The 24,749-nt window shown below is 42.2% G+C and overlaps 1 protein-coding gene across 1 annotated transcript; it reads right to left on the bottom strand.

Moving 5' to 3' along the window:
* Positions 1-205: 205 nt before the first annotated feature.
* LOC128492693 (venom factor) lies at positions 206-20,061 on the bottom strand. The gene is made up of 41 exons (XM_053465348.1): positions 19,960-20,061; positions 18,165-18,357; positions 17,642-17,804; positions 17,468-17,538; positions 16,948-17,039; positions 16,543-16,625; positions 16,043-16,130; positions 15,489-15,591; positions 15,262-15,382; positions 14,701-14,816; positions 14,078-14,224; positions 13,613-13,825; positions 13,136-13,339; positions 12,311-12,472; positions 11,984-12,113; positions 11,547-11,621; positions 11,229-11,429; positions 10,833-10,944; positions 10,406-10,491; positions 10,175-10,314; positions 9,811-10,023; positions 9,496-9,562; positions 9,291-9,377; positions 8,694-8,897; positions 8,355-8,430; positions 7,630-7,789; positions 7,163-7,261; positions 6,780-6,930; positions 6,439-6,602; positions 5,702-5,860; positions 4,911-4,970; positions 4,717-4,807; positions 4,416-4,473; positions 4,027-4,114; positions 3,779-3,868; positions 3,239-3,344; positions 3,017-3,106; positions 2,335-2,421; positions 1,799-1,882; positions 617-752; positions 206-466 (listed from the first exon to the last, which is right to left on the bottom strand). The coding sequence occupies exons 1-41, from the start codon at positions 20,049-20,051 to the stop codon at positions 325-327; spliced, it is 5,004 nt and encodes a 1,667-aa protein (XP_053321323.1). The 5' UTR covers positions 20,052-20,061; the 3' UTR covers positions 206-324.
* Positions 20,062-24,749: the final 4,688 nt, after the last annotated feature.

Raw genomic sequence — 24,749 nt, 5'->3', positions numbered from 1 at the left:
AGTAAATTAACAGTGAAGTTTAATGCTGCAGCCCTGCAGCTGCCACCTGACATTTTTTCGGTTGGCAGAGCAATAATCACAGTTTGGGAGGCCTGTCGCAATCTACCATCAGCCCATCATGTTACCTAAAATGTTAGATCATCTCATTAAGCCCTCCCAAGCAATAACAAAAGCATGAATGCAGTAAAAGGAATAAGCAAACACGTAAAAGAAGCATCGGCTTTAATAGAATGTAAAACACAAAAATACATTTACAGGGAAGACATCATAGTGGGATTTGGGATGGGTGTGGAGAGTCTGGAAAAGGTTAAGGTAATGGGGTCTTTATGATGGGCAGCCCGCCAGCTCAAGCTGGTCAGAGACTTGAAAGAAGTCTTCACAAAGCTCCTGGTTCTCCGGATTCTGACACTCCCTATCCGTCGGCCACCATTCAATCCACGTGTCTCTTCCGATAATGTAGGAGTAACTGTGGGGAGAAGACACAGCTTTACTAACCCTAGAATGTTCAGTTCCCGGTTGGAAACTTAATGGAGCATTATTGCTAAATGGCCAAATCTATAATCTTGGCATTCTTAAATTCTACAATCAACAACATTTATTTAATTGGGTCTCTTACCCAGAAGGCTGGTCCCAGAGGTCATTGGATACACCCCAGATCAGGTAATCGCGTCCGACTTGCATTTCTAATTTATTACGGCACTTTTTGTGACTGACAAAATTACGTTCGTTATCTTTGATGGCTTCATCAGTACCTGGTGGTAAAATAGGCAGAAGAACACAATGTCATCTACAGCAGGAAAAATATATGCCATATATATATATATATATATATATATTTATATTAATATGGGTCTAGACATCCTTCTGTTGGGTTGGTCCAGAGGCTAAGGAATAGCCATTGATTAGCTCGCCTTGGGGCAGTCTCATACCTCCCAAGTGTCCCAGTTTGGACACATAAATGTTTGGGGAGTATGCAGTCCTTTCCTCTCCATGTGGGAGAGAGGCTTTTGGCGCAGCTCACTCATCTCCCATTTAATGGATGTTGGGGGTCTCCAGACCAGGTTAGCTCAGTCTAAGCTAGGAAAGAGGACTACTTGGGAAGTATGTGGCGCCATGATAATTTCATCGGTTACAGTGATGGTGAGGGTGATAAGAGTTTCTCTGCAACCTTTGTACAATAATTGTTCTTTATAATTAATTTACACTAAGGGTTATGCATACAACATCATTCCGGCATTCTTTGAAAAGTGGTCTTATCACCATGGCAACCCGTACAATGCCCAAGTCGCTCCACTTAAGGAGAATTTAATATGAGATGGATATGGCAAAAGGCATCACTCCAAGGCCTGGATAACATAAGGACCAATACCGGCTGCCTCTTTGTATTTAAATGCCCTGGTTGACCCCCCTCCCATGGTGTGAGTGGATGTACTAAAACTGCAAAGAAAGTTCATTGCCACTAAGAGCAATAGATTGTTTCTTAAAATGGCTTGTTCTATAATACAAAGAGACAAGATATTTTACCTCCCCTAAATCTAAGTTGCCTAAAGAGAATATATTGTACCCTTAAATGGGGTGTCTTAGCAAGAAACGGTTCCTGTAACATGTGACAAAGGTTGAAGTAGGACCCAATAAGACTTAGATAAGTCAACCGAGAATAGTCCTCTTCACCCTCCCATGCAAATATCCTGGGATAACCAATAGAATGGTGGGTACGGAGAATTGCCTCACAGCATAAGCGGTAAAGGTGAATCCAATTAAGAAATATGTAAATATCGTTATTTCATTATCTACTCACCCTGTTTGATGACCTGGAGAATCCTCAGCACGTAATTATCAAAGTTATCACTATTCTCTATCTTTACGAGTGTTGCTTTGTATACTGTCGAGAAAGAACACAGAAAAGCAAAGGGATGAAGTTCCGTTTAGGTTCATTTAGGTGTTTTTATGAAGGGGAGGTTTTTACTCAAAATTAGCCGGAGACAGGATTGGTTACCATATCTAGGATCTACCTGGACTTGCCCTGGAGGCTCCGGGGACGGCAGGCGATTGCCAGGTCTCTGGGGCAGACTTCTGAATTCCAGGTAAATCCAGCAGAATTAATCAATCAACCCATTCCATGCCTACGTTTCTATGAATATCCACAAGTCTTCCTCCACCTATTTTAAAGCTCCCGAGGCATCATTACAGACTATGGTCATTACCAAAGCATTAGGTGGGACATAAACCTGACCACCGGACAGTTGACCACATTAATTGTATTTTTGCTGGGTTTTTTGCCTAGGGGTTCCAGAAATTAAAGGAGGCTGAGGTTCTATCAAGTTAGTGGCTCACCATAGTCCACGCCTGGTTCGCATGCCTTTTCCAATCTGTATTCTGCCGTGATGGGTTCCTCTACATGCTGCTGCATGAAACAGTTCTCTGCAAGGCAACGTCACAGGGGACTGGTCAGGAGACGGAGATCCGAGGTTACCCGCTCGGTTATGGCTGTCTGGGACTAGCGCCGCTCCTGTGAGTAGCTAACCCCACATCCATGTACCTCTAACCCCCAACCCCTCACCAAGCAACTCGGAAGAGGGTAGCGCTCCAGTCAGCCAGGCCCGGAATATTATCATGTCTTTAATCTTCCATTACCTTCTATTTCTGAAATGGCCTCCTGCTATTGCTATCTGCAGGTTCTTCCTATCATTCATACTGTTACTACATACAATATTTCCCATACGACCCCTCTTTAGAACTCCCCCTATTACTCCGAGTAACATCTATATTTCCCCCCATTGCTCCATATACCCTCCATCCATCTCCATACAGCCCCTTCCTAACTTTTAGGGGCTATTATTCATTCCAGCTCCGACATAACCCCTCTCTTTAACTCGTACTGCTATTTTCATACTGTCTACGCTTGGTTCCGCGACAAGGACAATATCCTGACAATGTCTACTAAGTATCTGTCATTTCCAGTTAATATATTCTAGAAAACATCTTGTTTATGAGAGTTGGTATGGTTCCATCTTACCCTCAGCGCAGCGGCAGACGTCTCCCTGGCAGATCTTGCCCAGCAGATTACTGCCCTCCACCGGATGGTAGAATTTTGTGCAGCGGCTTTCTGTGTTGAGATAAAAAAAATAATAATAATGTAGTTGAAGACATGGAACAAATTCTATATTTCTCTGCACATTAAGCTAAATGCAATAGCCTACAGAAGCACTGAAATGAAATACTCTGCAGCATCACCTACCTGGGTTGTAATAATCGTATACCGTGACAGACGCGGCCTGAATGAGACCCACATTGAAGATCTGGTGGGCATAAAACTTCACGCACTCCTCCTCTTTGTGCGAGATCTGAAGGCAGAAATGGACTTGAACGAGTGCAGTCGGGTGACACGATTTGGCATGTGGTACAGGAAAGTACTGGCACACTTACGGACCCCAATTGGACCATTAATGTCTAGTTATTAGGTTGAAAAATCCATTAAATCACAATGACGGCCCTTAGAAAGGTTTAAAGGGTTAAAAAAGAAAGAGGGTGTACAAGTTAACAGGAACAGAGCACTGGCCGGAAGGGCCCGTATCAACTGAACCTAGACAGGCAAATCCATCCTTGTCAGAAGAGGATGAGTATCAGCTGGAGCCAAGCTGGGTATTTATGCCCCTTCCCCTTCTGACTTTGGGTCCTCCAGCGCTTGAGCGAGTGCTCCCCGCACACTACCTGGCGCACCCCTATGTCGGCCACATAACAGAATAAATCGGATGATGGGGGGACGACCGCTCCTCACCTTGTCTACGTAAATGATGAGCGTGCCCTTTTCACTTGCTCCCTTGTTGATCTCAAACTTAGAGATGTATTTGTCCACGCCTTTTGTTAGCTGTAAGCAATCAGAAGAGGAACGTCAGAAGGGAGATGGCATGGGGGCGGAAAAAATGGCAAACCAACTTTTTGTTATGTAAATGCTAATATGCTTTCAGCTTTTAGCCAGAGCTGAGGATAATAAGACGACGCTCATTCCTGGCGCTCGGCACTCACCTTATTAAGTGACGCCACGTCTGGAGCGAACCCGGTCAGCATGGTGACATCTATGATGGACATGGTGGCATCAACATTTTTCAGATGTCTAGAAGAAGAGGCGAAGGAACATGTTACACACCAGGGATATTATCATAGCGCTGAGATGAACCAGTGGTTGGCTTTAGTGGTCTAGGTGATGAGTCGGTATTTATGGCGGCAGTAGGTCAGGTAGTGGAGTTACAGCCCATTTTGCTGTCTCTCTCCTTCTATCTCTCTAGAACCCATTCGCCATTCATTTGGGGCGCTAAATTTCTTTTTCCCCTGGGTTATAAGAACTGATGACAGCGCTAAATGGCGGCGTTAGTAAATTTGTCACGGGACAAGATTCAGAGACGGAAACCACGTACCTGGCACAGATCTCTATCGATACGGATGAAAAGGAGCCGTCCGGTCTCTTAACTGCATCTTAAAGGGGGGGGAATAAGAACAGAGATAAATAAACAGAGTCGAGGAAAGCAAATCCCGAACGTACGATCACTCCATACACTCAAAATCACTGAGCTAATTACTCAGGTATTGAGAAACTGGAGAGACGACTTCAAATTGTTACTTCGAAATCAAATCATTGTTAAAAATAAAGCAAGAACACAAGAATTTCCTTATTTGTTCTCGACGTGCAGTACATAAGGTCTAAAGCCCACTTCTTACCATCTTTTACTTCTTCAACTTTGACAGAAAGGTCGAAGTTATTGCATTGTCTCTCCTTTTCGGATACTAAGGCATGATACACGGTCACCACCTGCACAAGACGACACCAAAAGCACTTGTGAACTCACACAGACTGTGACATTAAATCCGGAAGAGATAAGCGTAAGCAAAAAAGGGGACATGATTAAACTGACCCTCAGAGTGCCTTGTCCTTTACCCTTCGCTTCCACCACAAAGTCTTTGTTGATTTTGGTCTGTAAAGAGATGGGTGATAAGTTAGCACACAATGTATACCATTCATGATATTATCAATACATCCAGGACTGTCTCCTACACATAGACGTTCTGTTAATTAGAGTCATAATCTAAAGCACGGCAAGGTACGGGATTTATTAACCTAAGCCATATAGTCGCAATGTTTTTTTTTGCAAGAAATACAGGATAATATTGCAATATTCAGATAAATCCAGGCATAGATTCCCCCCTCTATTGACCATTGGAGTCCAGTATTGCCTTTTTTTTGGAGGGTTAGGTTAGGTAGAAGGGTTGAACCCTTATGTACTATGTAACTATGTAATGGGGCCATTGAACCGCTGAGATGTTACACACTCATAGGCACAACTACTATGGTATCCCACTGCCCATTGTGTGTCCAAGTCCCTAGGAGATGGGTAGGGGCATGCTGACCGACCCAAAAACTCATTCAGTATGAGCTCCACCTGCTTGTAATCCATGTTTTGCTCATATGCTTCCAATTTGAAGCCAACCCCTACAAAGCCTTTATTCTTTTTAAAGCTGGGGATGGGAATGGTCCGGGGGTACCTAGAGTTCAGCCTCTCGGTTTTTTCTATTGTGTATTTTTTCATCTTCTTACATTAAATTCCTTTATTTGGCTTTCCTCCTTTCCCTCCTAGAACCTTCACCTACCAGCCTCAAACATCACACACATAGCCATGTAGACTTCCAGAGTTTGTTTTTTCCTTACCTCAGCGGATCGTGCCCACATGGCATTTTGTTGATTAATGCGGTAAGTTAAGGGTTGTTGTCTCTCAGGAAGGTGAAGAGAAACATCCAAGTTTATCTCCCCTAATCCTGGCATTTCAATCTGATACTGGGCTAGAGCCTGGAATAATATGATGGTAGCCTAGAACAAAGGACAGTTAGATCCAGTTAGCGGTAAAACAACGGTTACAAAGGCTATGAGGGCAACTACCTAATGTCACAAAGTTAAATGATCTGGGCTTAAGACAATGCATAGGGGTAAATAATTAGAAATGCAGAATGATCTTAAATTACAAAAAAAGGATCGGTCAAGAATCATGGGAGTAGTCTTGATCAGGCCGCCATTCTTTTCTAATGTGGAGGACAGTACTTTATTGGAAAGCACGGGGAAGTTGGTCAGACGCTATTAAATCATATAATGCAACAGAGCCTATGGTTCAGACTGGCTGTTTACCCCCAACAAAGTCTAGGGCTCCATCTGGCCTGCAGGTTGGACAACAGCGGCCAAGATTTCATGGTAGAACCCATATATTTCATAGGCAGAATGATAGATTAATTCATCAGTTCCAATAATTTTCACTAATCTATCCATGCTTTATCAGGTAAATCCTGAACTCGCGGCCTCTCTGGGGTCCTTGAGCTCTGGGATTTAACAAAGTTACACAAAAAAAAGAAAAATAGAGACTGTTTAGAACTTTCGGTATTGTGAGTATCACTCACTTGAGTGGATCCATAAACTGCTCCATAATATCTCTGTTCGTTGAGCCAGCGGACGATGGGGCCTGTTAGGTCATACTGCTTTAGACGGAGGAGGGCGAGAAGGGCGTAAGACGTGGCTTCCAGGGAGATGAAGTGGGCGCCTTGCTCAACCCAATGAGTGTTATCTGGGGATCAGAGATAAAAGCGGAGGTTGATATAAAGTAAGGTCGAGAGAGAACAAAAGCGTACAACGACAGCACTTACAGACACCTATATAGGAATCAACAAGATACTTTCATCCAGAAAAAAATGGGCATCCCTTTAAGTTTCCCTGCACACGTTTACTCTACTACAAGAAGTACCTGTGGATGCCGCCATGAGTGTCCTTGTTTCATCCAGGAATCCTGCCTTAGCAAGAGCGTACGAGGTGATTGCAACAGTATACGGTCTGCGTAACGTTGGGTACTGACCCACCAGGAAGCTTGTGGCTTTTTCAATACTGCCCTTCAGATTCTGGGGAGAAAAGGATCATTTGCTTTAAGGGTTCCTATGCGTCACTGAATGCAGCTGGCCTGAGAAGCCGTACAGTCACTTGTCGCAGAGATATCATCTTCTCTGAAGGAATCGTGATGTCTTTGAATGTAGTATAATGAGAAGCCAGACGGCGTCAATGGAATTGTAAGCTCTGTATCCCGATCATTATTTCAATAAGTCTATTAACTGAAGGAAGAGGCTGATTACTCACATTGACATGTGGGGTGCAGGCTTCCTCACACTCCAGCATTGCAATAAGAACAAAAGCTGTGAGGGCGGCATCTGGCTCTTTTGATCCTCGCAATCCACCCTGCGTGACAGAGAAAAGACTCGCTAAGTATAGGGAGCAAGTGGAGTGAGAGTTAGGGCCAAAAAGAGAATTGGGAGCGTTGCCGATGCAGAGACAGCAAGAGATAGTTCTGTAGGAACCATGTTCTGCCGCTCATTGCCAGTTATCTTCTATGCCACGCAAAGGTCCTAAGTGGCACACATTATAACCAAGAAGCAATCAGTCCACAAAACGTTAAAATTAATAGCGGAAAGGCTAATTCCATGAAGTATCAAGATAATTGCTGTTACCAAACATTTGGCCTAAGTAATAACAAAGCATCACAATCAGGACGTTGGTACCAAACTAATTAAGAAACGTTAATGGTTCACAATTTCTTTGGCACGTACTATCATTTCTTGATGGATGACCGGAGCCGTTTCTTGGAACAGACCATCCGGTTTCTGTTTCTCCAGTACCAGCCACCTGATGGCACCACAAAGGATTTTATCTTCAATATCCACCAGAGACTTAGCCATCCCGAAAACCTTGGCAACGTATGCAGTGAGCCTGAAGAAGAGACACAATTGGAACGGTATAAAGGGGAGGCCAAAGTGAACGATGGAATATACTGATCGGTTGAGGAGGACTTGGATAAGTTGGATAGGATTTTAAAAAGGTATAATGTCTACGTGGAAAATTGTCTTTTTCTAAGAAGAGTGATCATTGTTGTTTGCGGAGATGTCCGGAGGTGTCAGAAAACGTTGTCAAATGGGGGCAGAGTGAGTAATAATTACATATGGCGGGAAATGTTTGAGAAAGAAGGGGGCTGATATTAGAGATATTTAACAACAATTAGGGGAGGACTGGACTGATAGAAGAAGAAGAGTGACTTCACATTCCAAGTTGGCAGAAAATCAGGAAAAACATGACTTTTTATTAAAAAAAAGTGACAGGTTTACTAGCAAAAAAATAAATAAAGACCAGTTGTATGTAGGAGGTACGCAGAGGACTGTGGAACGGAGGATACGGAGGATGAACGAATCAAAGGCAGAGGGAAGTACCAATTGAGCAGTCATGTATAACGCATAACTAGATAAGCAGAATCTGGAGGCCGGTGGTATTAGGAACTCACCATGTGCTGGACGGCCTATCTATCCATGCTGCGTAGGAGTTATCACCTTTACGGTACGTCAGCTGCCTCGTGTAACCTGCAAAAAAACATTAGAGAAGCATAATAACACAACCAAACACCGAGATTTTCTAACAGTTCAAAACCTGGTTGATTATTGTGATGTTGACCAAGTCTATCGGATGCATATATCATTAAGGAAATAAGGCGTTTACGATAGAACGTCAGTGTAAAGTTACATTTTGGATCTTCATTTTCGAGCTGAACAAGCTAACAAACAAAATGTCTTTTTTTTGGGGGGTATCTTGGGGGTTAATGCATACTTTCGTCTTGCTCTCTTACCTGTTCTAATGTTCTTGGTGGCTTGTTCTCTACGGGATAGTCCTATCTTCTGCCATTGCTCTGTGGCATCAAGGTAAAGGGTGGCTATCACACTTGGCGTGGTGGTGATCATGTTTTGTTCACCGCAACCAGCTGGCACAACAATCAAATGATTTAGGTTGGAGCCGTCAATGGCATCTTCCACCATCTGACTGATGGGAGTTCCTGAACAAAAAATAAAATTCAATTATTTACAAAATGGCAGAAAAACAGACACAAAGACATAAGTTATAAGATTTACTAATTCTAACCCAAGGAAGAGAATGGGGTTTTGTCAAAACAGTCCAATGGATTAGATTTATTAAACCAGACCTTATGAGAAGAAGGGTAAATTTACTCGGAAATAGGCTTTGTGAATGAGACACTCCTGTATCACGATGGTGATTTTTGAAACCAGGTTAACCAAACCTCTGAAAAGTTTATGGCTTTAAGCAAAAAGTGGGGATTCATTTTGGACGAAGATGAGACAGAAAAAAATCTGGTCCTGGAAAAGGATGTAGAGATAAAAGTGTAATTCCAGAGAGATAGAGCAAATTGTATTTTGGCCTATTGCTGTACCTTGTACGGTCACAATGGTATCGATCTCGGTACGGGGGACAATATTCTTTACATCCGCTGCCGAAATCTTTTCCTTCTGCACTCCATCTGTTGTAAACAAGAGTTTGTGTGAAAGTGACTGACAAATCCAGTAACATCCAAAAACCTTAAAAAAAACTATTGCCCACAGAAGTTAATGAAACCAAAATATTAAATATATACGTACTTTGTCCCTTCCCTTCTGGATCGAGAGTGACGGACTTGATGGTTTTAGCCAGACGCATTCCTTCAGGCTGGAACAAGATTACAAGATTCTCAGTGATGTAAATCCAGTGGAAATGTACAAATTATTATATAAAAAATTCAAAGACTATTGATTGTTTGTCACTCCGTCCAGTATTCAAAAGTAGTCCCCCCCCCCAAACACTGCACGAGTAATGGTGTCCAACTTTGATAAAAGTTCTGGTTTGGTGGTTCAGACAATATCACATTCAGTCTACTCATATCTCCTACGTTCTATCAAGTTCTAGTGCTTACTCACCACAACTTTCAGCTTCTTCCTGACACCGTCTGAGACAAACTGATTAGCAACGGCTGCTTTGACTTCCACGTCATGCTGTCCCAAGTTGAGTGGCACGATGGTGAATGGGACAACGGTGGAAGAGTGAGGGCCGATTCTTACTTCCTGGCGGAACTTCTTCTTCGATGAGGAAAGACTGCAGAACTCTGGGTTGTGGGTCAGCTCCACACGTACCTGTGACATGTGCCGAAGTGGTGTTATCAGGGCTGACGTATACGCGTTCATCCCTTAGGGGGGTGTAATTCTGGCCCTAATATTGGGATACTGGGCAATTTACAGTTATCACCAGAAATCAGGAGATCTACTTTGTGAAACGTTAAGTTACCTTAATAGCATCCTCGCCATAGTTGTAGAGGACGGCTCGGATCTCCACCTGCTCGTTCCTCACCACCGAATACGGCAGCCGCAAGTCAATGAAGAATTCCTTTACGACCTGGATCTCATATGGCTGACCAACGCAGATCCCTACGTATATTAGAGGGTCTCTGTTTAGACTGTAACCAAATAGAGAGCTTGATTTCCACTAGTCTAAACATTAATGGTATCCAGCGCTCACCTTTGTCTTTGGAAAGACTCACGGCCAAGACCTCCCACGTGGTGATCGAATCTTTCAGGAAGACATTCATGACTTTTGTGGAAATTCTGAGAAAAGAACATTTGTATTTTTAGGTCTCGAGAGCTGCAGTAGTAGTAGGTTGAGGTTGGAGAGTCTTTCCCATCTTTTAAAATGGGAGAAAAAATTCTGTATTTTTTTTTTGAATGATGTAAAAAATTGATTATCCTGATTGAACATCCATTTACAAACGCTTTTGTGACCTCCTTATAAAACGGTGACTGCTCCAACTGGCCGCACTTAAATGTTTCAAATCAGCAACTGATTTACTCTCGATTGGCTCATAAATAGGCAAACTCACAGGTCTAGTGAATTGATTTAAACGCGAATACCTTTTCAATGCCTCAACCCCACAGAGAAGGTCACCTACCCATTAGGGTCTGGCTTCTCATTCATGGTCTCTACTTTCCAGAACCAGCTTTCTGGAAATTCAGTCCTAGACACAATTTCGGCATCAGGCAAGTACTCATCATCCTCATCACCTGGAACACAAAATGGAAAACATTTGTTAAGCTCTCCAGATGTCACAATGTCATCTCCTTTAGAATTGTCTATGTGATTGCTTATTAAAATCTTCTAAGCAATAAAATGAAGACCATCAATGCCGTCTGAGGGCTCTCTTTTTCAGTGAATGTCAAAAAGCGTGTTTTTGTATAATAATTTCTTGCTTGATCGGTTCAGTAAGGTCTACAGTGTTCTTCCCGCTTTGGTCACCCCCTATAGCGTCATGTTGGTTAGTCTTAGTGCATTATGTCAGGCTCCTTACTTCTTCCCTGATCATCTGTTACTTTCAAGTGTCTCTCTTCGTCTCTCTTTTTTGTAAAGTAATTGCAGCATTCCAGGAAGGCGTCCACGCATTCTTTCCCATCAAGGATCATGCGTGATCTTCGCTCACAGTTGTGTCCCATCGGATTCTCCTTCATTCCATCTTCACAGCATTTCTTGGGTAAGCCTTTGTAGTTTGATGCTATAAGACAGAATGGCGCGGTAAGAAACCCGGTGACCAGCAAGAGTGATGGAAATGGTCACATTAAGTGGTTATGAAAGTAAAGAAAGGGAAGACAGCAAGTTTTAAAACACAGACCTTTAGTGGCTTTGAACTCGAGCAACACCGCTGATGATCGACGTTTCCTCAAACGAGGTGCCTGGCATTCTGGTTCTAAGAATGAGATGTTATTTTAAAATGAAAAAGAGGAAAAATAAAGTGTTCCCCCCACTTTGAGACAGTAGCATATTTGAGAATTAGGCTACATAGAGACAGATGGGATTAAGAGCTTCTTGCCACATATGGTCCATGGAGTTCAGTCATATCAAGAAGAAGAGGCTGGGGAATTAGTATTCCAATTGCTGTGGGTTTTTCAGCTCATGACCTGAACCCAACTGAAACATACATGACCTGAACCCAACTGAGACATACATGACCTGAACTCAACTGAGACATACATGACCTGAACTCAACTGAGACATACATGACCTGAACCCAACTGAGACATACATGACCTGAACCCAACTGAGACATACCTGATCTCTGAGTTGTGGAAATCTTAAAGTTTGTATGTACAGCTAGCCCAGCATCAAAGAATACCCCCACACTGTCAGCACCACCGCCAGGAGTACAGCCGATGTCAGACTTTTCAACGGAGTCCCAAACCTTTAGAGAAGGGGCACAGAAACACTCGATTTATACAGGGTGGATGGTTATAGCCCATTGTCCTTGAAGTCCGACAATACGTAAACGTCATGGAATGGCTTGACTTGATGTACAAAATATAGATGTCATATTTTGACCGCAACGTCACACTTTTCTTATTATAGAACCAGTCCTTCCAAGCCTAGTTGTTTTCTCACCTTGCTTTGGGAGATCTTGAACTTCTTGTTCAGTACGTAGACTCCTTTATCCACAGCGACCAGTCCCACGTTGGCTCCATGGTCTGCTCTCAGTTTTAGCTTCATCTGGGTGCCAGGTTTCTGAGGTTTATTGTCTTTGTCTTTATCACCAGTCACCACCAACTGCGTGTATGTGAATAGCTTATTAGTCTCACAAAAGACATTAACGCATGCATACGCAACATTTTCTAAGTTGTTAATATCTGTGGACACATCTATCAGTTTGTTTAGAAGTAACATCCCTTAATCTAGATCCTCCACTGGGTTCTAGGTAGAGGTGTCATCTTCGACAAGCGTCAAAAAGAACAGTTACGGCATATGTTGCAATGACAGATAATGCCTTTTTGTCATCAGAAACACCTTATCCTTCTCTATAAAATACTCATCCAGCTTTCAGAGTGGCCTGAATCCCAACCTCTACTTCCACTACGTAGGTTCCCAGGAGATAGAAACATTGTCACTTCATTATAAATTTGTTGCATGACCACACTATAGCCTGCCGAGCGAGCCATGTTACCAAGCGTCTACATATGTCGTATTAAATATGTAAGATATCAGTATTCATGGTTAAAAGGCCTGAAGAACGGATCTCGAAGAATACATTAGCCCACTAAGTTCTACAGACTATGATAATATTAATAAAGTGCTAGTCATCTCAGTTGGCTTAACCGGCAGCTATTAACAGGGCTGTCTGATGGCACATTGGCTCAATATGGGCGAGGATACAGGGAAAACGGCTTGAAGAGTAAATGCCAACCTGTTAGAAATTGGCACAGGTCTACTTACAGTCCCTACGCAGGTATCGGTCACGTCCACCCAGACGGAGTCTGACACGATCTCACGTCCTGCGCTAGTCGGAATGCTGTAATACGCCACAATACGGAAGGACGGGATGAGGTTTTCAGTGATTGGTAGCGACATGGTGACGAGGGACTGACCTGGCCGGCGTAATTCTCTGCCTACGGTTAATATTCTTCCCTTGGACATGATCTACGGGGAGAGAGTATTAAATGTTCTGTCGAATTGCAAGAAAAACATCTTCATCGTGTATCGGTAAGCTGCAGATTGGATCATAATTAACAAAGTAACAGCTGGGGATAAAACACTCTGAATGGCAAGTGGTCATTTCCCAGGAGCCCAGGTGGAATTTTAATCAGTTTTGGAGTCTTATACTCGAAGATTACATCTGTGATAATATTCCTTAGCTAGTTGCATTTTATATTTGTTATAGAAGGCCCTCGGTCAGAGTGTGTTGTTCATTACCAAGTACGTGAAATGCGCAATCTGGTTTTGCGTGGCCATGTCGCTGTTCCTGATGTTAAAGTTCACAGCGAGATTTTGTCCAGGTTTCAGTTCGGCTGCGGCGATACCGATATGGAGGTAATTCTCGAGCCCACCCAGCGGTCTGTAAGCTATGGCCGTCATTGTCTCTGAAGCCTGGCGGTCGGGCAACAAAGCAGGGTGCGCCGTTTTCACCTAAGAGTAAAGAAAAGGACAAAGTGTGGCAGCTTTCCAAGACAAGTTACCGCTTCTAAAAATAGCTAGCCGACAGCATAAAATATATACAATAAAAACCGTGATGGGTCAGGTCTTCTGGACCCATTGTACATGCAAAGAGAGGTAAGTTCTAGAGTGACCTTCTTAAATAAGCTGTTTTGAGGGTTCTACATGGAACACCAGCAACTCTGAGTTCCGCCAAAGTGTAAAAGGTGAACAGGAGTGACTCACAGTTATTGAAAGAGAGTTTATTTTTGCTTCGGTGTTAAGTGTCAGCCTCGTGGTACCATCTGCCTGAGTGATTCCTTCAACTTTTCCTGGGGTAGCAACCACAGGGATACGGCGTGCAGGAGAACCATCAGGATTTGTCACGAACACCTGCAGAACAAATATAAAGTGACATCATGAGAAAAGCTCTCTCTATTTCGTTTCAGCTGATTTGGGTTTGGCCGAAGAATTCTGTTGCTCCTACCCCACTGACGATCCGATTAGTGGATGAAGTGATGTCCCATGGTATGTATAATTGGTAGAATACTGACAGCTTCATTAGGTATACCATTTAGGCGACTGACGCCACACAAAGATCAGCACAGATTGTATGTCCAGCTACCTTGGCTGTAAGACCATACAACTGCCCTTATTGTTCATGCCCTTTATTGCAAATCAAGTGTCTGGGGTTGTATTCACTAAGCTGTGAGGTTGCAGCTCACGGATTTTAAAGGACAACTCCAGAGAGCTTCTCTTGCAATATTTGGTATTAGGAGAAAGTCACCGCTCCTTCATTGAACTATACATTGTACAGGGCCTGTGCAGCCCTTCCTGCAGGAGAAGCCTAATGAATATACGATAATTACCATGAGGTCAAAGGGCATCCCAGGCTTGAAATATTTTGAGGTTTTCGTGAACAGGATTTTATAAGGAGATGTCACAATGTGAATATTTTCCAGCTCAGCCTCCACCATGTCGCTGCCTGCAAAAAGACAGACAGACATATCATAGATGGAAAAACAGACACGCATTATAGGCAGGCCGGCATACAGACAGGTCTGATACATTATTTTGTATCACACAAGGACATTACCTGTTTTCGCTATTTAATTTATGTTCGTTTGGGCTTTTAGTTAGCGTTGGTCCCACCGGAAATGAAGTGTTATTAAAAAAATATCCTAAAATATGTCTAAAAATCCAAAAAAGCCAGTATAACGGCAGCCTACAAATTTGATATATCGTCGTTGCCCAAAAGTACAACGGTTATGTCTACAAAGGGACTCTGGTTTCGTCGTGGTCATAAGTGGTCTTATCAGACAAATGGACTGTTCAGGCTAGTTTGAACAATACATGGTTCTAAGGTGACCTTCTGATTTTAACCTCACTATGTACAAAGTATTAAGAGCAGGTGACCCCCAGGTACGTACCGGAGTCTGTGATGACGGTGGCTGACACGTACAAACTATACTCAAGCATGTCGTTTTCATTTTTAAAATATTTCACAAGGTTGCTCCTCTTCAGCTCACACTCGCCAATCCCGTTAGAAATCTGAGGGACACAAAAATGGATGGAGATGTCACCGACACCTGAGAATGACGGGAAAACGTGGGAGCGCGAGGCGTGCACAGAAGACAATAAGGAGGTGACGTATTACCGATACGAGTTTCAAAGTATCCGGGAGGCCTTTCTTCACTCCATCCTTCATCACACCAAAGAGTACAAAGGCTTTGCCTTGCACTGGCTTTCCATAGAGGAACCTGAAGAGAAGACATCATAGTTAAAAGACAGGATTGTTAGGATCACACATGAGGACACAGTATAATAGTGGAGTCCAGTTGCAGATCATTTAATAGAGCATAGTCATGCTGAAGTCACTATCCTGAGAAGGGCCAGCCATTCCTGCGGGCTCCATAGTACTTTACCCGGTTTGCTTTTCCTTATTAATATACTCAGGCTGAAGGTATGTTCACAGACTCAGAGCTGGACCATACCACTGCACGGCAGCAGTAATTAAACTGTACCCCATCCACCAAATTGACCCACTAAGTTAATAACCATTATTTGCATACTTATGGTGAAGCCTTCTAATAAATATAAAATATATGTAAATATATATATGTAGATAAAATAAGTATCCATTGTACGGCATTCTGAAACATGTAGATGGTCTGTCACGAAAAAAATATTGAAAAGAAACACGCTACTTACTCGGCTTTGATGTCCACTTTGAAAGTTTCATCGTTAAAGTAAAAAAAACTCTGCTCTGGCAACAAGGTAACTTCAAAGCTGGGTAAAACTGGAGGAGAGATATTGAGAGAACGTAAGGAGATCGTACTGGTCTACCTGATGTTACGTTTTAAGCGTAATGAACGAATGGGCTGTGGTTGTCTACTGTTGTCTTATGTCACCCTGTGATGGGAGGGATAGATGTGATGGGAGGGATAGATGCGATGGGAGGGATAGATGCGATGGGAGGGATAGATGCGATGGGAGGGATAGATGCGATGGGAGGGATAGATGCGATGGGAGGGATAGATGCGATGGGAGGGATAGATGCGATGGGAGGGATAGATGCGATGGGAGGGACAGATGTGATGGGAGGGACAGATGTGATGGGAGGGATAGACTCCATGCCCCATAGCTCCTTCTTGACATATATCAACTTGTGCTTGTAACATACCTACAAGACACAGACATGTTCCTCTTACCGTATTCCTTGACCTCAAAGTTTGTGGTATAATTCTGGTCTGGGGACTCTTCATATTTCACAGAGAGTGTCCATACCCCTAAACTGAAAATGTAATAAGCCAATGATGAAGATACTTGCCTTTTAGTGATCTCATGAAATATGTATAGAAAGTGTACATGGATAGTACACCGCTTACATGTACACACATGTAGTGGGTTTGTATATGTTGTATATCAGTGCTTGTATGGCTTTGCGTGTGTTATGTGTTTTCCATCTTTATTGGTAATATTATTGTAGCTATAAAAGGCATGTGTCACCGCGGCCCAGTTTGATCTGCGTTTCTGTCTGTCGGAAAACGAATGTATGTTTTCAATATATCTGTGAGTTTGCATCTCTTAAAAATTTATTTTTCACCAGTTCTCACCTCACGAGTTCCGGTAGTTTGTAGGAATCAGAGATGATACCTGAATCTGTTACACGTAGGTTATCTCTCATTACAATAATCCCATCTGGAGTCTGAGAAAGAAAAAATATAAATGAGACAGCCTCCCATCAGATGGGGTAAAGGCTAACAACGTGAGGGGATAAAAACATGCATGGGACAGACATAAAGCTATCCTTTAAACTTTAAGACAAGGACTGATTAAGGTCTAGGTCTCCACATCATGAAAAACAGACTGAGAGAGAGAGAGTAACTTAGCGTCACATGCAATGTCTGCCAAAATCTAGCTAAAGTCTTAGTAACATGTAACACCAAAACCACATTTGGTACATGGATCGGGCCAACCCATCACACACGAACACTCGCCCTGGGGTGCGTACTTCTAGACCTACGTCTATGTTATAGTATGTCACAGATGACCTGAATAGGCTAGACTAGCCTTTATCATAACTACATTAATTCGTTGAAGCCGCCTATAAGGTTTTGCTTTGCAAAGACTTACCAAGAATTCGTAGATTACGACCCTGGGCAGCGGCTGTAGCTTGTAGTTCATGGAGAAGATCCGAAACAGGACTAGAGGAACATGGAGAAAAGATGACAATGTAGTAGCGTTCTATTCTGTAGATCCTGACAGAATGATCATTACCATGTGTTTATTTAGAGCCAAGCGGATTACCTGTGGATCCCGGGGTGTAGATGGTTTTATCGGTTTGTACGAAACTGTATCCACTCTGAAATTTCAAGAGGACAACTTTCTCCAGAGGACACACGGGGGACTTCACATTGACAAAGACAAACTGTTTCTTCTTTGTGTCCTTCAGCAAATCTTTGCTAGGAACCTGAGAGGATTGAGTCATTCGTTCATATTCATCACAGAGAAACCAAAGCAACAATGATACATATTCAATAAAACACCAAGAACATTCCAGCATAGGAATCCTGTGTACAAAGAGAACATTGATGCATCAAACAGCAAGATTTGGAGCTTCTTAAATATGGTCCTCGAGGCCCACAAAGACCTAAACCCTCCAAGATTGATCCATGGATATAAAATAAGAAAGGACAGCCGCGGGGGTTACTTATCAGGCCGAAAATCTGCTTGCACATTGTTCAGAACTACCCATTTACATAAGTAAAGTGAAATTCAACATGGCTAACAAGGTGTGGGGCATTCGTTTGGTGCTACTCTATCACCTCACCGTCATCTTGACGCTCCCCAGGTAATTGTTGGCACTGTTGATGGAAACTTTGGCTTTGGCTAGCATGAATTTTCTCTGAGGAAAGTCTTGGATCTCGATATCGGCTTCAAACGCAGAATTGTGTCCTTGTGCGTCTATAATGATGGTCTCCTCGCTTTCCACGCGGAGAACGTTGGGCAGGATTAAGACACATCTAGCAGGAGACAAGAACAGACCGCATGAAAGAGATAGATAAATGTTTCTTAATACACCCCTGTTCAGCCATATTTATTACTGGTAATAAAACGCATTAGGGTTATGATGAGTATGCTCTAAAGCTACCAACTTGGAGCAGGTATAGCTCAGGGGCTCTGGAGGGCATTTAATTCTGGCGTAGGGTGGCAGGTTGAGGGAGTCAGCAGCCGCGCTGCTGCCGAATGGCCTGCTTACAACGGGGGTCTCTAATCTACCCGACCTGCCCATTGACACCCTATGGAGGACATGCATCTTTAAGACATAGCGTGCTGGGATATGATGTCATAATGCAGCAGTCTGCAAAGAGGACAGCGGGGGGGGGCAACTGGGGGGGTTTGACCGAATATCGCGAATAGGTTACTGTTTCGCATGGAAAAGCTGTGCAGTGCATCGGGAGGTAGAGCCGCTGTTGAGCTTATGTACAAAAAAATGGCATTACTGTTCCTTTAATTGACATCTTTAGAAAAATAGTCCCTTTTATTTCTTCAAAGCAATTACACTGATTAAGATTAATAGAGTGAATTACAGGTAGCGTTAATAAATGCAATTAGTTATACTAGTTATACTAGTTAGTTATAACGGCGGCTCCATTAGCACACTGAGAGCATTGGACTAAAACACACGCTAATTATAGGGCCGAACACAAGTTTTCAATCAAGTTTGGCATAACACATAGAAACATATAATATAATAACATATAATATAATAACATATAACATAATATAATAACATATAATATAATAATGGGATTATCAGGCTCAGAATTTATATTCTTTAAATGCCATTTCATTTGTATGTGGTGGATACATGGAAATGCCTTCCAGTAAAATGAATGGGAAAAAAAAAAGATAATAGGGAGACCGGCATGCATCACAAGTAATAGATTTATAGAAACATATTATTTAGACCTATTTGTCCCGCCTAGTCGCCCGTTTCTCCTGCTGTAAAGACTCGGACCTTAATCAGTCATTGGCCTCGTCTTAGATTCAGGGGCCGTTCGTCTATCCCATGCATGTTTACTTTCCCTCACTGTGTTAGCCTCTACCATTTCTGCTGGGAGGCTGTTCCACGTATCTCCCACTTCCTCAGTAAAGTAATATATACATATCTTTACAGATTAATAGGGGGTCCTAACCAGCTCTTAAAAGTCCTTGTATGGTGGATACGCAAATGAATATTATCATGATGATAATTCCAATGCTTCTCCTCTATAGCTATATCTATGACATTGATTATATATTATATATATATCTAGATTGTAAGCTCCTTTGCTCAGAGGCCCCGTTGCTTCTGCAAATTGCTATGTCGCGGAATACGATGGTGCTATATAAAACAAATAATATTATCACCGCTATGAAGCTCTGATCTACAGAGCTTACAATCATGTGCTATAGCCACAAAAGGCTGTTTGTCCGTTGCCGCAGATTTAGAAAAGAAAAAAAAAAAAAAGAGTCAATTTTGTGGATTTTCATGAAAACCCACAGAATGAACCGACGAAACCCTACAACGGAATGGCATTTTAGAAATATGATTAAGCCCATGCTGGGCGGTTGATACTCACTGTGGCTGGGCGTAGGAGCCTGCGAGGAGGGCGAGCAGAGTCACACACAGCACTCTGCACCCCATGATGCCGTCAGGATGCTCTGAGCACATGTTGGATGGGGTTTTTATATGGATTCCTCTGGGAGGGTTGCAGCGATCTGCAAATAATCCTCCTTATCAGTAACCGGGAGGAGCTGATGGGATTTCCAAACCCTACTGATTTCCAGTAAACAGCTCCTGGGTACATAGCGATGGTGGCCTTCACAAAGACACACACGTTGCACAAGATACACGGCGTCTGACGAGTAACCGGGAACCCGATACTCCTGGATCCTGAACTCGTCTCACTTCCTTACCTGCCCTGCTTGTTATGGCTTGGTTACCCGTTTTACTTTCAGAATTGCACATGAAAGTATTTCATAATGTGTAGGGGGGCTTCTTGGGACTCTAGAATGCAGTTATATGTGTAGTAATATTTCATTTTTTATTAAGGAAAGTAATAATTGTTATCCTATCATTTTCAGCACCTGGAAACCACTTACATCCCTACTACAAACCTAGTTTTTGACACCTATGTATTCCCCTCCATTGTAACCAAGGCCAGATTAAGGAGCTTTGGGCCCTGGAGCAATTATACAGGAAAGGGCCCCTTCTCGGGACTTGCTGCCTTTAGTAGCCCCCTTTCTTGCTTTCTTCCTCTTGTGGTCTTTTTTCGTTCAATTCTATTCTTATCTTCCTCTTTGGCAATTTTCTTTGCCCTATCCTCACATTTTTCACATCTTTGCATCACTTGCATTTATCTTCTTTCCTTTTTTCCTTCTATTTCTTTCCCTTTTTCCTTCTATCTCCTTTCCTTTTTTCCTTCTATCTTCTTTCCCTTTTTCCTTCTATTTTCTTTCCCATTTTCCGGCCCAAACCCACGCATACACACATGCATAAACACACACACATATGTATACCTAACCTAATGCACACACACACATATAAATATAAATACACACATATACACATACATGCATACAAATGCACGCATACATATACACACACATATACCTATAGACATATATACACACAGTACTTACAGCATCATCCACTTCCCTCCTGCATGCTCTATCACTGAGCGGCGGTCCTATCGGGGGGGATGATTGATCCAATCAGGTCTCCGCTTCATGGGACAGGTGAGAGGTATAGATCCATTGAAACAACGGGGCCCTGGAGTAGTTGGTACAGGGCCCCTCAGAACACCTGGCCATGAAGCAATTCCTCCGTGTGCTCTGCCCTTAAGCCGGCCCTGACTGTAGCTGTTTTGGAGACATTAGGTTTAATGATAAAAGTATTAGTTTTTATTCTGGAAGTCATTGTACGGAATCCCCCCATATAACCCCTTTACCTACCACGGAATACCCCGAGCTGTGTTCCGTGCCGGAGATGCGTTCAGCTGAACACCTTGCAGGTGATATACTCAGGAAAGTGCTCCTACTTTCTATTTCTTCCTAAGGTAAGTATTTTCTTTTAAATATTTTTAATAATGCATATTAAAATACTCCTTAGCTAAATAGCTCTTCTGATATATATATATATATATATTGAATATAATATGTGGGGGTGGGGATCTCTGATTTTTTTTTTTTATTAAAAAGTGGTATTATTTGGGACTCCCGGGCGCATAGGGTTAAACATGCCTGCTTGCAGGTTTACTGGAAGAGGAGTGCCCTGGCAGATATTTGGGATTTTTGCAAAGCATTAGGGCTTTAGCTGCTTCTCTGTGTTACTCAATGTTTATTTGTAACAGGCCAGTGAACCTGAGATAAAGTTTCAGAGCTGTGAGCAGACAGGAGTGGATTTCCAAACATCATTATTTATTTTGTTTGTACCACAAGGAGCGTTCAGAGTACAGATAGGTAAATGTATTTACCAAACTACAGGTCCTGATTACCCGGCGAAGACACCAGTTTACCTCCAGCATCTACAACTGGAGCTTCCCCTCCCCCGAGTTAGCCCCCCCCCATATTAAGAACATTCCATTTCTTAGATCAGGTTAGATCAACTGTTTTTTTTTTGTGTTAGATCTACTCTAAAATATGCAATATTAACAACATTGTTCAGGGGGGCTAACCTGTAGCCAGCCCCCCCCTCAACAAACTGTTATTGATTATGATAGCTCCGTGTTAGATCAGGTTAGATCAGGCAAAATTTTTGTTAGACCTAGTCTAATTACTGAGCTGGCCCCCACTCAACTGACATTTTGAATTTTTTTTATTGATTTTGGTAGGTATTCGTTAGATCCGGTAAGATCAACTGTTTTTGTTTTTTTTTTTTGTTAGATCTATCACGCAGGAGGGAGTATTCACAATCCTATTTTGTCTGATCTAACGAATATCTACCAAAATCAATTAAAAAAGATTCCACATTTCAGTTGAGGGGGGCCAGATCTAGATCTAACAAAACTTTTGTCTGATCAAACCTGATCTAACGCGGAGCTATCATAATCAATAACAGTTTGTTGACATTTTTGTTGAGGGGGGCTGGCTACGGGTTTGCCCACCCCCTGAAAAACATTGTTAATATTGCATATTTTAGAGTAGATCTAATGGGGAAAAAAACAGTTGGTCTAACCTGATCTAACAAAGATCTAACAAATGGAATGATCTTTTGTTACATTTTTTAATATGGGGGGGGTAACCCGGGGGGGGGAGATTGGAGCTGCTACAAAGTGCCACCTGCTCTAAAATGTAACACTTTTAGAACTAAAGGCAACTTTGGAAACATCAAACACCAAATTTTGCCTAATTCGCACATTTTTAAGGGAATGCCAAATTGTCATCAGCCAAGAAAGCATAGAAACTGAAGAAAATGCATTTCCTTAAAGAACAAAATACGGTAACAGTTTTTTTTTCTGTGGAGTCTTTTTATTTCCTTGTAGGGGAAGAAGTACTTTAATACGCATTCATCGTTGGTTGGTGGGACTGTATGGGACATTAAAATGTCCCCATTGTGATTATTAACATATAAAAATGTGACTTCCCCCACTTTGCTCCAGAATAAACACATTTCTTAAGTAACGAGGAGGGGCCGGATCTTCAAGGATTTGCTGTTTGTGAAGCAACCTTTTGACATTTTGTCCTTGAAAATCCAATCTCAGTTAGGGAAATATAACACATACCCCAGTCTAATATACCCCTTCACACCAAGGTGCATACACAACATTTATCACCACATGTAAACATTCCCTGTCCTTCCAGACGCGTACTGCAGAGCATGAGAGTCTTTTCCCTCAGAAAATAGTCTTTTCCCTCAGAAATCTCATGTTGCTGCCACAACCACAAGGGATTCTGGGTAGACGCATGCAAATAAGGTCAACAATGATCTTATATAGATATATAAAAATATATATGTATATATAATATAGCAAGATCTTGACAAATGTCCCGGACGAAGACCGTAAAAGAGATCTTCCCGCCGAAAAGATTGTAAGCTTCTCTGAAGCGGCGGGAAGTTTTGAGGTGCTTCTTGAATATTGAGAGTGAGGGTGAAAGCTGGAGGTCAGGAGAAAGCGAGTTCCAGAGGTGTGGGGGAGCCAGAGTGAAGTTTTTGTAATCATGAAAAGAAAGAGGTGATGAACGGGAGGAGGAGAGCCTTCGTCTACGGGAAGAACGTAAAGATTGAGTTGGGGAGTATTTTGTTATGGGGAAATGTGTGGGGGAGCGGTATCACGGAGGGCTTTGTACGTTAAGATGTTCCAAGATGTCTCCAATAACTCAACAAGACTTGCTCCAACGTGCAAGATGGACTCCAACATATATTTAAAAAAAATTATTTGAGGGGCTAGTACGTACTTGCATTAGTATTAAGGCTAGGCATATGGGGGCCCCAAGCAGGGCCATACTGGGAATTTAAACCAGTCCTGGAAATAATTTAATACCGGCCCCATATTTCATGGCGACATTTTTCGGCACGCTACATGTGTCTGGTTCTGGCCACAATATTTTTTGATCAGAATGGGGACAAATCCGGCATTTTAAAAGTATATTTGAAAAATACATTAGTCTTCAATAAGATTCATAATGAAAACACATATAGTTCCTAATATCGCCGTGGCCCATGACAGCATGTAGTAAGCTGGGACCAACTAACAGAGCACCGGTATAGTTTGCATAAAGTAAAAAATATTTTAAGTAGGAAATTAACCATTTTCAAATGTATTTAACTACATTACTGAAAACAAGGTTCTTTAAGCAGAGAAATTACTTTCACAGAAGGTAATAAACAGTGCAAATATATATGTAAGTGTATATTTATTGTTAGAGTGGCTGTGTATGGTTTGAGATTGTGCACATATGTGTAAGTGTATGGTGTTAGAGTGTGCGTGTGTGTAAATGTGTATGCATATATGTTTACATGTTTAAGTGCATGGTGTTAGAGTGCCTATGTGTTTGTATGTATGTGTAAGTGCATGGTGCTAGAGTGATTGTATGTATATATGTGTAAGTGTATGGTGTTAGAGTGTGCGTGTGTGTAAATGTTTATGCATATATGTTTATGTTTAAGTGCATGGTGTTAGAGTGCCTATGTGTATCTATGTATGTATGTATGTATGTATGTGTAAGTGGATGATGTTAGAGTGATTGTATGTATGTATAAATGTGTATGGTGTGGAGGGGCTGTGTGTGTATGTATGTGTAGGTGATGTTAGAGTATGTGTATGGTGTAATTGTATGTGTATTCGTGTTCCCTTAGCATGCCTCCTTCATATTTACCTATAATATTCAACAATTATTTCCATTAATTCATGTAATTCATCATATTTCA

This window comes from Spea bombifrons, chromosome 4, assembly GCF_027358695.1.
Source record: "Spea bombifrons isolate aSpeBom1 chromosome 4, aSpeBom1.2.pri, whole genome shotgun sequence".
Lineage (NCBI taxonomy): Eukaryota > Metazoa > Chordata > Amphibia > Anura > Pelobatidae > Spea > Spea bombifrons.
Note: the sequence above shows the minus strand (reverse complement) of the source record. Positions and strands in the feature narration are given on the sequence as shown.

Coding starts and splice junctions, on each gene's coding strand:
- LOC128492693 (XM_053465348.1), bottom strand. CDS start 20,051: ATGTGCTCAGAGCATCCTGACGGCATCATGGGGTGCAGAGTGCTGTGT. Junction 16,131..16,542: donor CTTTGAGGTCAAGGAATACG/GTAAGAGGAACA, acceptor TCTCTCCTCCAG/TTTTACCCAGCTTTGAAGTT. Junction 3,869..4,026: donor ACGTGGCGTCACTTAATAAG/GTGAGTGCCGAG, acceptor GATTGCTTACAG/CTAACAAAAGGCGTGGACAA.